Below are 13,769 nucleotides of genomic sequence, written 5' to 3'. Positions count from 1 at the left end.
TCTTTACTAACAATTAGTAATTCTTGTAAGTGTGACCCGCCATTTTTAAATCTTATAGAACGTTATGAATATGCCCCCGAAATGGAAGACAATACCCAAGATGAAACTATAAGACCCTATTCATTACTGAAGCTTGAGTTGTTCCGAATCCTATATTACAACCCTCCATGGGGATCATTGTGGTTAACGACTAGCTAGTGCCGCCTAAAAATGACAGGATGCACAACATAGGAATCTCACGGTTCTAATTAATGGAGGAGACTGTAGAACAATGTTGACACCTTTCCTTCACCCACTTACTATGAACTACTTTCCTTATTCACCTTGTTATTGACCCATGCAGACACTTTCTGAATGGAGAAGTCGCGGTAAAAGCAACACGAAGCCGAGCATGGATTTCACGGTGTGAACTCTTGAGGACGTGAGAGCTAATAACTATATATCGAATATATTGTTAATCTCCCACTGGAGTATTCTATATGTTTGGGTATCTATTTGCTTAGATTTAAAAACGGCTAACTTTTAACAACCTAAGTCTATATCATTATTATCCAAGTATAACATTTATATTTGGATATAACCCTATGATGTCTAAGTGTTTAAACTAGTTTTAAACCTCACACCACTCACACAAGCTCATAAAATAAGTTAACAATGCTCAATCTTTTGGTCATAATCCCAGGTAGGAGGTGTTACGTAAACTGTCAACTTAAGTACCCCTAGCCTTAGACAGGTTTATAAACCGTTTTGAATTTGTAACCATATTTTATAAGGTAACAATTTATTTTAATGGTTAAAACTAGTTGTTAACCTAAGTGAGCATATTATGTCTCTTCGTTATGGATTTTAAAGTTTAATACAATTTTACAACAACTTACAAAAATTAGACATGCTAAACATCCACAACATTCATCAAAGGCATTTTAATACAACATTTATATTAAAAGAAAACCCTATACATGCATACTATATATTATAACAATTTATAACATACTTTCAATGCATGTAACATGCTTCCTACGGTAGGATTTTAAATCTATATGGTATGTTGTATGCATATATAAAATTTATTTAATTATAACATACATCACATGCATAAACAATTAAACACATACTTATATGATTTTTATTTTTGGTTTTTGGCATTTTTAGGTAAACAAAAGCCTAAATATAATAAAATAGTAAGAAACAGTTTCAAAACCGCTTTTGGACCGCTCAAACTGCTCCAAACCGAACCTAAACAACTTGAACCAGACCAGAAAAGTTTGACCCAGACCAGCCATAACCATTTGAGGCCGAACCAGATAGGACGTCAAGAAAAACCGATCGAACCGGCTGCTCTCGCTAGTTCTGGTGTCGCTTGGTTCAGCTCTCGCTCAAACTCGATCACTCGCTCCATGCTCGAAATCTCACTTGAATTTGATTCAAAATCTTGCTTAATTCGATCTCTCGCTCGAAATTCAAGTAAAATCTTGCTTGAACTAGAAATCTCGCTCAAACTTGATTCAAAATCTCATTTGAACTTGAAATCTCGCTCGAAAATTCTATCAGAATATCGTTTGAAATGAAATCTCGCAAGAACTTACATCAACATCTCGCTCTCGCTGGTAAGAGAAATCTCGCTTGAACTTCAACAACGAAATTTAAGTAGAAGCTGATGAACTGGAATCTATAACTCGACCTTTTTCACTTCTTTCTTCAATTACATCCTAATTTCAACTTCAAGTGACTCCATATGAATTATAGACTCTTAAACACATGTTTATGCCCATCAAACAAAAGCCAATTATAAGAGAAACAACATAATTGAAAGGATTAAAATGCCAAAACACTGGAAAAACCATATCAGCATACTATTTCATGCAGTTCATGGAAAAACACCCACCAAACTCAAATTAACAATAGTTAAGCGCTTAAATCATGCTCTGATACCAATTGTAGGAATGATATATCACGTAGCGGAAGACTATAGGATTATTAAGCACTTAAACTACGTTTAATTCGAGTTTTGAGCATGCTATACATATGATATTCAAAAGAGAGTTTGAAATGCATATTACCTTTGAAGATTCCTCCACAAAATCGGCTGAAAAATACCAAGATCATGCTTGAATCACTGAGAGGACTACCACTGAGATCTTCTCTATTATGCTCAAACTGGAATGTGTGGTTGAAACACTTGAACAAATTGAGTTGATGAAGAATGAGAGTAGAGTTATCAATTTAGAACTTTTCTTTTTTTTTCAATCTCTCGCTGATCTTCATGCATAGAGCTTTAATATATAGGTAAAAACCATGCAAATTTATCAGGTTGCATGTTGGACAGCTCTAGCTTGAAGACTAGTAATGGATGTTGGTGATTCTCCAATAAATATGGTTAGTGGATTTTTTCCAAAAAATGAAAAAATCCACTAACTAAGAATGTTTTCAAAAAACATTTTTATTTTAATTTAGTTTTATAAACTTAATTAAAAATAATTATTAAAAAAAACTAATTTTTTAATTGATTTTTAATTAAAAATAATATTACTCTAATATCTAAATATTAAAATAATATATATCACTAATAAATAAATTTTATATTTAAATCATAATTTAAATATTAATTGATTTTTCCAATTTTGTTTAATTTCAATTAAAATAAACGTTTATAATTGTATCATATACAATTAATCAAAAAACCCTAAATTCATACATTAATACTCAATTTGTTTTTTTTCAATTTAGTGAGCTAGTAGAGGGATCTAATGGACCTACAGATCATGAGCTCCAACGATCTGTAATTAATTCGTAAACTCTTTAATCGAATTAATTACTATTCGTTAACTATCAAGACACACCACTATAGCTCGATAGTTGTACTCTCCTTACTGTAGATATATTTTTATCCATATAAACCATAATCAGCAAGTCGATCCTTCACAGGTTGTTCGTAATCACGGCTAGGTTAAAATTACCGTTTTACCCCTGTAAATACATTTCGTTTCTTAAGTTCCCACTGACCCTCTAATGAATAATTTGATTCATAATACTACTTATGAATCAAGTCCTTTCTCTATCATGAGAAGGCGGGACCCCGATTGCTCAAGACCTAGAATCAATACTTAAAAGAACAACATATCTGCTAATCCTAAAATGGATAGGAGTGAATTCCATCTTGCAAGGCTATGTCCCCACTATTCATCCGGTCTTATCTCCAAAATGGAAGGCTTATTGAGTAGTGTTGTTGGACTACTTTCAACTATGCAGATTGACTACTTTCAACCATGCAGATTAAAGGATAATCCCGAATAAATAGGAATTCATAGCTAACTCAGGATTAAGATCGAGTTATTCTAGGTTACTTAAGTATGAAATAGTCAGTTTTAATAGTAAACGGTCATTGTAAAGAAAAGTGACTATTTCGTAGTCCAGTCTATAAGCAAACTCATTGCATAACTTGATCCTGTTTATGTCACCACATGAAGTTAAAAGTATTCATACTATAGCCATGGATATGTTTATTGGATTTTCATAATAGAATACAAAATCAACAACTTTATTGAATAAAATAGAATAAAAAAGTTAGAAGGCATCACATTAATTATTTTTGGGTGATAAGACTCTCCTTTTGGTCTTCCAATTAGCACAAGCATGTGAGACGTCCACCAAACTCACATTAGTCTATGTACTCACTCTTCCAAAAGATAGGTACCCCTTGGGACCCAAACCTAAAGCCTAAGGTTTGAGTACAAAATGGAGGCTTCCAAATCAAAATTTTCCAATGTGGGATTCTCCAACCAAAGGTTGGTTCCCTCTTATTTTTGAAAATTAAAATTTCACCCAACAATTTTATATTTGAAAATAAAGAATAGATATGTTTTAGATATCAACATTTCATTTTTTCTAAAAAAAAGACTCAAATAATCCAAACAAACCAAACACAAATGGTTCAAGGTTGGATTCATTACTTTATAAAGTCTTTTCCCTTGAATTTTACCATACCAATAATTGCATTAAGTCAAAAAGATACCCTCGACCAAACATGTGAATACCTATACCATCTAGTTTGAGTTTTCGTTTCAAATTAAAAAACGAACCATCTTATTAAAAAATAAACTTAATTAGTTAGGACATTACATTTTGAATGCCGCCTAAAAAATATTTGAATGTCCACCCATATAATAATATTATTATTAAAGACACACTAAGCAAATTTTGCAATAGTGGGCACAAAACTTTTTAAGTTAAAATCATTTGTTGGGAAATAAACTAAGCCACATGCATATAATATACCAATGTTATTTTTAGGCGAAAAAAATTATTTAATTGTGATCTTTATTTGAAATGAATATGAATATTGCAATTATCGATCTTTAATAGAGTCAACGGTAGTTAATGAATATTGATTAATTTAATTAGTTAATCTTATATCATCGGAGCTTATAATATGTGGGTCCATAAGGTCTCTTACTAGTTCATAAAAGATTAAATAAGAATGAATTAGTTTTGGAATAGTTTGAATTGTTCAAATTAAATTAAAGAATTAATTGTATAAGATACAATTTTATACAATGTTTATAATACATTATAATATAAAGTTAATTTTGAATGAGATTTAAAATTATACTTTATTAAATAAGAGATGAATATTTGAATAAAGATTCAAATTATTTATATGAATATGATTCATATAATACTATAGGTTAAAATTGATACGAATGAGATTCATATTAAATTATAGGTTATCTGAGAGTATATCATTTGAATATGATTCAAATTAAATTCAATATGTGATATTTAATTTATTAGTTAATTAATTAATCTTATTAATTTAATTATATATATTAAATTGATATTATTGATTTAATTATATTAAAATAATAATAATATTAAGAATGACTCCCAAAGAGTTATTCTTTATGTTGGAGCGAGAAGTTATCGAGAAATAACTTCCCTCCTCTCTCTAAGATATTATGTTAGTGTGTTATGTAGAAGAATGAAAAAATACAGTGATTTTGGATCTCAAAAACTCTCTACAAACTCTCATTCTCTCTAAAAAAAATATTGATTCCTTACCAAAATTTGAAGAGCCCACACCTTCTACATAAATTGTCATGTCATACATATGCATAAACCTAAAAAAGAGGTCATTTGTTGAATGAGAAATATTGGACCAATCACAAATTGTCACGTCATTTCTCAAATTATGACAGAATTACCAAATCATCAAATTTGGGTCCAATTAAAGGTTGACATGTGTCCCAAATTGGAGTGATGACATAAATTTACAAATCCCGATGATGCTATGTATTTTCATCATTACCGTTGATTGAATAAAATAATTTGGTCCAATTTGATATTATTATTTGGATTAAAGTCTAATTGAGCCCAAAAAGAAGCTTAATTTGATCCAAATGTCAAATAAGACCTAAATCGAATTAGCTGGGCCTAAGGGTCAGATCCATGGACCAACCAACCAAGCCTAAAACCCACCTATAGACAGAGTAGTTCTCTTCATTTGTAGGGGTTAGAAATTTTACGCTCTAGATAGCCTAGAGAGAATTCTCCCAACAATAAGAAGATTCTTGACTTCTGAAGTTGACCATAGCTGAAGATTAAAGTCCTGAGGGTACAAGCATTCTTCCAAAACTTTAACTTCAAGAATATCACGCGCTCTGCTTCCTCAAGTCGAGCGTACGCATTCAACTGGGAGAGAATCAGAGGTTCAGGTACTAGAAATTGACCTGCATCCACATCAAATCTATATCAACACAAGTTCAACTCTACATGACAAGTTTCTCTTGAAACCTCGTGCGAACAATGTTTTCAAACATATGCTTGGTAGCAGATTCAGAAGTAAAATTTCAATTAATTTTTTTTTTCAAAATGTGTTTGATAATATATTTGTAAACCATAAAACTAATTATAGTTACCTACTAATATATTAGGTTGAATATAAACAAACTAATTAACTTATGTACTTGGTTTATGTTACCATTTTTGTATAATTATCTTATTTTTTTTTGGTATAATTATTATTTTCTAATTATATAATATACATTTTAATTAAATAAAGATAATTAAGTTTATAACCTAAAATATTGTGTTTGTTATTGTTTTTATCTTTTTAAATATATTTTTTATTTAAAAATTCAAAATCTAGATACACAGAAGATATAAAACAAAATATGCTTTTAGAATTTGCATTGTATATATATTACAAAGTTTGGAAATAATTTTCTAAAATAGAATCCATACTACTTGTTGAAGACATATTTGTTGAACTCAGTGAGTCTAAATTATTAATCAAATAGATTCTCTGTTTTCTATTTTTTTTTAAAAAAAGATTATTGTTAAACATAATCAACCCAAACATATTATTGTTAATTTTTTTTTAAGAAAATATTTCTTTCCAAGTATGACTTAATTTAAGTGTGTTGTATGTTTTAAATTATAGTGGATTTCAAATGTCAATGTATGTGCTTATATGATTTTATTATTATTTTTAATTAATAATAATTATAATATTGTTGGCGCTCGAATCTCATTCGCTTAGTTGTCGTTGTGAATCCCTCGTGGGATTGACTTTTGACCTACTTCTCCCCATCTGGTCTTGGTGCTTTTGAGCATAAGTGTCACACCCCCTCCCAAGCTTATCTTTTTCACCCACAATGAGGCGTGAAGATAGTAAATACCACCTTTTTGTGATACTTATTGTCCGTCTTGACTTGTCTTGCTCAACTCGGTATTCACTAGCCTTTTATGATCTGAAAATACTTTTAAGAATAACTTATTTTATTACAAACAACTTAATGTTTATACAACTTGCGTTTATACAGATCCTGGATACAACTTAAACAACTCCAACTCTAAATTACAGAAACATAGTACTTAAACTGTGAAGTGTAACCGACCTTGACCTCAAGCGGTTCCTCGGAACTTTTTTCCTTCGCTCTCTTGGGGGAAAACAATACATTTGGAAAGCATGAGCTGGGAGGCTCAGTGAGTGGTGCTTTTATAAGAATATAGGTTTTCCTTTTGAAAACTTTTTACAAATCATTTAGATGTAAATCAAAACCAGAATATCGAAATATTCAATTAATTTCCAGAATACAAGCGTCAACTGATAAAACATATTAAGCAGTGGTATGGCATGATCATAAATAAATCCCGAATAAGATCCACGTAAACCACAACCAATTTCTGAAAATCAGTCCGTGAACTCATTATCACCTGACCATATGCACATATCAGCATATAATCTCGTCATAGGCTCAGAACTGGACCTACAGTTCGTCTGACCATCCTATATGAGAATTCTTTCACAGGCTTAGAATCTAGACCTACATATCTTTCTGACCATCCCATGCTGTCCTTCAGGGTATAATAATACTTCAATAGTTTGAAATTTAATCCCTCAAATCATCTTCAAGTATGATTTTCCCAAAACCAAGTCGATACCAAGTTGGTATTAGAGCGAAGATTTTGGGAAACCTGAGGGTTCTGTGGTAAGGAACTAGAATAAGCTGATTACACAACCAGGAAGAGTTAGAAGAAGAAAGTGAGATTTAAGGGAAACGTGGGAGTTAGCCAAGATCAAAACAAAAGATTTGAGAAAACAAAAACTAAAAGTTAGGTTGGAAAATTAGAATTTACCGGAGTTGTATAAACATTGTTTTTGTTATAATAAAAAGTTTTAAGTTAATTTATTTTTGGTTAATTGTAAGGTTAAACAAAATCGGGTCCAAATGGATAGTAAGTATCACAAAAGGGTGGTATTTGTTATCTTCACGCCTCCTTATGGGTGAAAGAGGTAAGCTTGAGAGGGGGTGTCCCAATAAGAGATCTTTGCACTAATGTTCTGCCGAGCATACCACATGTCGATGCCTTAGTTAGTACATGAAGTGTATACTTCACTAAGCACATAAGAATTAAGGTTAAAGCTCTCATTTTAAGGTTTCTTACTCTTCCTCTTTAAGGTCGTGAAATGAACCTTTTATAATGCCTTTCCTCTAACAGTCGCCTACAATTATGTATAACTCTAGTATATATTTATCGACTTGGTTGGTTGGCCCAAACCATTTAGGCACTAACTTTTTGAACTACGTGTTCCTCTATGCCTCCTCCTGGTATTTCTTGAGCTTTGTGTCCTGCCTTGGACAATCTTCAATGAATACTAATAATTAAAAAAAAAAATTATTAGGAAAATTCTTATAAATAGAAATTTTTTAAAAATATTTACATTTTATAGTAAAAAGTTCCAAAAGTATTTAATATTTTTAAATATTTTTTTTATATTTTTAAAAATGTCCCTTATTTTTATGTTCTATTAAATATTATTTATATTAAGAAGTCTAGTCTTTAATTTTGATTAATCAATTAATTAATACAATGATGATGCGTGCAGCATTTAAACATATAGTGGACATTTATTGAAAAATTTGTGGATATTTACATTACACATGTATACCTTTCCAAAATGATAGGGTATTTATTAATTAATGCAATTGTATATATATATATAAAAGGTAAAATTATAAGAAATAATTGAAATATTCATTGACGAGTTGATATATATATTCGTTGATAAATCTATAAATCGGAGTATTCAACTCTAATATGAAAGTTTAATAAATATATTTGGTATGCTATATAAATAATTATGAAGTATAAAAATATCATTTATTAGTTAAAAAAAAATATAAATACATATAACATTACCAATAACTTATTTAGAAAGTGAAAAAATTTATTACTAATTTAAATGACTTTCATAAATTATTTGATATATATATATATATCAATCGATAGAGCCATATAATTTAAACTTCAATATTGAGATCAACAATCATAGTTTAATCATTGAACTACAAGTTTAGTTGTTGAATTTTTCCGTTTGTATTATTTTGATTTCTAGATTTAAAAGAAGTGTCTAATAAATGTCTAATAAACTTCTAAACTTTTAAAAAGTATTTAATAGGTACGTAAAGTACTTTAAAATATTGTAATAGATCTTTCAATTATGTACCCATGTTTTGCATATATATTTAATTATTTATTTTGAGAAAATTTATTTTTCTTTCAACGTTTATTATTGCTTTTCTAAATTGTTTATGGTATCAATTGATTATTTATGTTTGTTGTACTAATTTTTTATTTATTTATGTTCTATGATTTTGCTTTGTGAACCACGTAATTGATGTTCGTGCAATGTCTAAAGTTCGTGTTTGCCTAATAAGAGAACAAAAAATGTTACACATGTCTACCATTATTTAATGAGCCTTCTTTTTCTCTTTTTAGTTTTTATACCAAAAAATTAGTTGAACTAAATGATGAAAAATTATTTTTTGTAATTAATAGTAATGTAGTGAAGGGTAATTCTAACTTAGCTATAATAACTCTAAGTAATATAAATACATATTAATGTGTAATTATAAGAAAAAGAAATCAAGTATATTACTTTTTTGGGGGAATTTTTTTTTGGTCAAGGACAGTTTGATTTTAATGTGCCATAGATTAAAATTAAAGTTGGCCTAGGCCAGTTTAATGCCAAAGACGTTGAAGCTTCAATTTTTTTAATAAAACATAATAAAGAGGAAATAAAATGTCAATACTTATTAAATAATAAACATTTTAACTTATTTAAAAGGTTTATTTATTAATTTAAATAATATATTTTTATTTTTTTTAAAAAAATATATCTCATTATTGACATGTTATCAATAGTTCTATCAATATTTTTGTAAAATTGAGACATCCTTCTACATCAATATTTTAAACTTTATTATTAACATGATGTGATATTTTATACAAAGAATTATGTAAATTCTTTTACACCTAATTCTTTAGATCATTTTCAAACTTAAAAGATAAAAATTTCATATGAAAATTGATAAATAAAAACAAAATCAAATTAATACATTTTTTGTCAAAAATTAATAGGTTCAATAATTCAAATATATATATATATATATATAAATTATATCATTAGTAATAAATAAAAGATATGGATTTAGTAAAGAGTTAATCGATAGAGATAATAGATTATGGATTGAATGATATAATTGCCAACAAAATTACCAATAAGAACATAGCTCAACTGATATAGTACTACTATTGACTTCAAGGTCGGAGATTTGATTCCCTAACCCCACACTTTTAAATTATAAGATTTAAGAAAAAAAGATAGAAAAGATTAAATGGAATAATTTGGAAGGAAATAATAAAAAGCCAAAAACAAATTTGAGTTCCTATTTTGCCCTTCCCAGCCTTTAAATTCCCATCATCACCTTTCAAAGGAGTTGTGTGGACCAACGTTTATGAATGTGCCTCTGAAAAAGTTGCAGAGCCTTCAAAGACACTATCTTCCACTCCTTTTCGAATAATTTCCCCCCAACAATGGACGCCATTTCTTCCTCTTTCCTCTCTGGCGGAAATCTCCTTCTCTCTCCGCCAATTTCCATCTCCCGGCCGCCCATTTCAACCGCCATCTACTCTGTTCTCACCGAAGAAACCGTAAAAAAAACTGCTCCCCGACCAGATGCCGATTCTCCATCGCCATCTTTGCCCCGACGAGCTTCACCCCCTCCAGCTATTGCGAAGGGCTCTTCTACCAGACGAATTGAGCCATCTCTACCGGCCAGATTCTTCAACGCCTTCGACGACTTGATCAACAACTTCATAAACCCGCCAGTCAGTCCGTCGGTGGATCCACGGTACGTCCTCGCCGACAACTTCGCTCCGGTGGACGAGCTTCCACCGACGGAGTGTGAAGTCATCCATGGCTCGTTGCCTCCATCTCTCAACGGAGCCTACATTCGTAACGGCCCGAATCCTCAGTACCTTCCTCGTGGGCCCTACCACTTGTTCGACGGCGACGGAATGCTTCACTCTCTTCGAATCTCCAATGGCCGTGCCGTTCTGTGCAGTCGTTATGTGAAGACTTACAAATACACTTTGGAGCGTGACGCTGGCCATCCTGTTTTCCCCAACGTATTCTCCGGCTTCAATGGCTTAACTGCCTCCGCCGCACGGGGCGCCGTCGCCGCCGGCCGGGTGTTAACCGGCCAGTTTAATCCGGCGAATGGCATTGGCCTTGCAAACACTAGTTTGGCTTTCTTCGGAGACCGTCTTTACGCCTTAGGTGAGTCCGATTTACCGTATCCAATTCGATTGACTCCGAACGGCGATATTGAAACTCTCGGCCGCCATGACTTCGACGGAAAACTTACTATGAGTATGACTGCTCATCCGAAAGTAGATTCCGACACAGGCGAGGCATTTGCATTTCGGTACGGTCCGTTGCCTCCGTTTTTAACCTTCTTTCGATTCGACAAAAACGGAGCCAAACAGTCCGATGTGCCGATATTTTCTATGAATCGACCATCGTTCCTACACGATTTTGCAATTACTAAAAAGTACGCTGTATTTACAGAGATTCAGATTGGATTTAACCCTATGCAGATGATAGAAGGACGATCTCCAGTCGGTTCAGATCCATCCAAAATTTCAAGAGTTGGACTAATTCCTCGATACGCTAACGACGAATCGAAGATGAAGTGGTTCGATGTACCTGGATTGAACCTGGTTCACGCCATTAACGCTTGGGATGAAGACGATGCTGTAGTTTTAATTGCGCCAAACATTCTCTCCGTCGAACACACGCTGGAGAGGATGGATCTGGTTCACGCCTTAGTGGAGAAAGTCAGAATCGACTTGAAAACAGGAATAGTAACGCGGCGGCCATTGTCGACAAGAAACCTAGACTTCGGAGTGATACATCCGTCGTACGTCGGGAAGAAGAACAGATTCGTTTACGCCGGTGTCGGAGATCCAATGCCGAAGATTTCGGGAGTGGTGAAGCTCGACGTATCTCAGGAAGAACGCCGAGACTGCATCGTCGCGTGTAGGATTTTCGGACCTGGTTGCTACGGCGGCGAGCCGTTTTTCGTGCCGAGGGAAAGGGAAAGTTCCGAGGAGACACCGGCGGAGGAGGACGATGGATATGTCGTCTCGTACGTTCACGATGAAAACTCCGGTGAGTCGAGGTTCATAGTCATGGACGCGAAGTCGCCGGAGCTCGAGATTATCGCCGCCGTGAAGCTGCCGAGGCGGGTCCCTTATGGTTTTCACGGATTGTTCGTGAAAGAAAGTGACCTATAAGCTATGAAATGCTTCGTATCTTATTAACACAACCGTTATTTTAGGCCGAACCGGACTTTCAACCAGACCGCTATAGCCGGTTCTCCCTTTGGTGCGGTATCATTACAGTGTATATATGCACTCGAATTATAGAAAAGGTATTCATATCGTTGACGCATAAAAATAATTTAAAGGAAGAATTGTATGTCAATTAGCAACCAACAAAGTATTAAAGTTAAATAATTTCATTTCAACAATAAACTGTGATCGTCAATGCATCTATTCTTACATGTGTATAGATTTTTCCAGATGTCGAAGTAATAAAATGAACGATTAAAATTGCTATTTAAATAATTTACAAAGTAAATTTTATCTCAGAATATAAATTGATTTACTTAGAAATTTAATACATAAAATTATAATTAAGTCTCCACATATTTGAATGATTACAATCATTAGTATATAATTTTAATTATACAACCCTCAAAACTAAGCTAATATTTTTTTAAAAAAAAAGAAAAAAAAAATGATTGAGGAAGGACTTTGTGTGTTTAAATTTTATATTCCCCCTCCATCGTTACTTTTGAACTATTTAGTAAGTAGGTTGCAGAACCTTTAAGAACATTGTGCACTATTTAATACTTGGTTATCCAATCTATATGTGTCAAACTCTACTTGACATTGAAATATGTGGTAATATTTCTTCCAACATAATTTTCTTATCCTTCTTTTCTCTCGTTTTTTTCTCCCCTTTCCTTTTCTCATTTATTTTCTCCATCTTTCTCCCTTTCTTTTCTTATTCTTCTATGTTTTCCATTCCTTCTTTTATCCTCTTTTATCCATTTCACCCTTCTTTTTCATTTCTTTTTTTATTTACTCCTCTCTTTCACACCCCTTCTTCTTTTCTTATCTTCTCGTTTTTCTCTATTTTTTTTTTCAATTTGATAGCATTACAAAAACTGATCAGAATAGATTATCTAGTGTGATCAGCCAGCCGACATCCCCACATACTCTAAAACCATAAGAAATCGACTGATAGGAACCAACTAATCAATGATCGGTGATGGTTTACTTACGTCGCCTGATGATCATCCTTAGTGTAGCTTTTATGTGTATATTTTCTTGAAACTTATGTAGCTGTTATAAAATTTTATGAATGCAATTTTTTGGTTTGATTGGAAATTATAATCGAACTAAAATTTTTGGTTTAATTTGATTTTGGCAAATCCAAAACTTATTATATATTATATAAAATTAAAAATTGAACTGAATATTTACCATTAAATTAGGTTGGATATATATATATATATATAGAAACTATTCGATTAGGTTCAGTTTGATTAACCTAAACACTCCATAATGTTGATTCCTAACCGTGATCTTATTCTTTGCAACCCTTCTTCGTAAACATACCATCATTGCAAAACTGTCATCGTAGAATTATAATGACATGGAGTTGAATGACAGTATTTAATGTTAATTTTGAAAACTGTAATGATATGTGTTCAATGACATAACTGTAATGGAAAGCTGAATTTAATATAGTGTTCTCTGAAGCAGATCTACTTTGTTAGAGGAATGGATTACTAATTAAACAAAAACATCTACATTATAAAATCACAAAAATAATAAAGTATGCGTCCATG

The 13,769-nt window shown here is 32.0% G+C and overlaps 1 protein-coding gene across 1 annotated transcript; it reads left to right on the top strand.

Annotated features, from left to right (window-relative positions):
* The first annotated feature begins 10,237 nt into the window (after positions 1-10,237).
* On the top strand, positions 10,238-12,405 carry LOC120085200 (probable carotenoid cleavage dioxygenase 4, chloroplastic). Its single transcript, XM_039041094.1, has one exon. It carries the CDS (start codon positions 10,381-10,383, stop codon positions 12,142-12,144), a length of 1,764 nt encoding a protein of 587 aa, XP_038897022.1. The 5' UTR covers positions 10,238-10,380; the 3' UTR covers positions 12,145-12,405.
* Positions 12,406-13,769: the final 1,364 nt, after the last annotated feature.

Source organism: Benincasa hispida, chromosome 1, assembly GCF_009727055.1.
Source record: "Benincasa hispida cultivar B227 chromosome 1, ASM972705v1, whole genome shotgun sequence".
NCBI classification, from domain to species: domain Eukaryota; kingdom Viridiplantae; phylum Streptophyta; class Magnoliopsida; order Cucurbitales; family Cucurbitaceae; genus Benincasa; species Benincasa hispida.
Note: the sequence above shows the minus strand (reverse complement) of the source record. Positions and strands in the feature narration are given on the sequence as shown.

Bases quoted from the DNA above. Each gene is read 5' to 3' on its own strand.
- LOC120085200 (XM_039041094.1), top strand. From the start codon at position 10,381: ATGGACGCCATTTCTTCCTCTTTCCTCTCTGGCGGAAATCTCCTTCTC.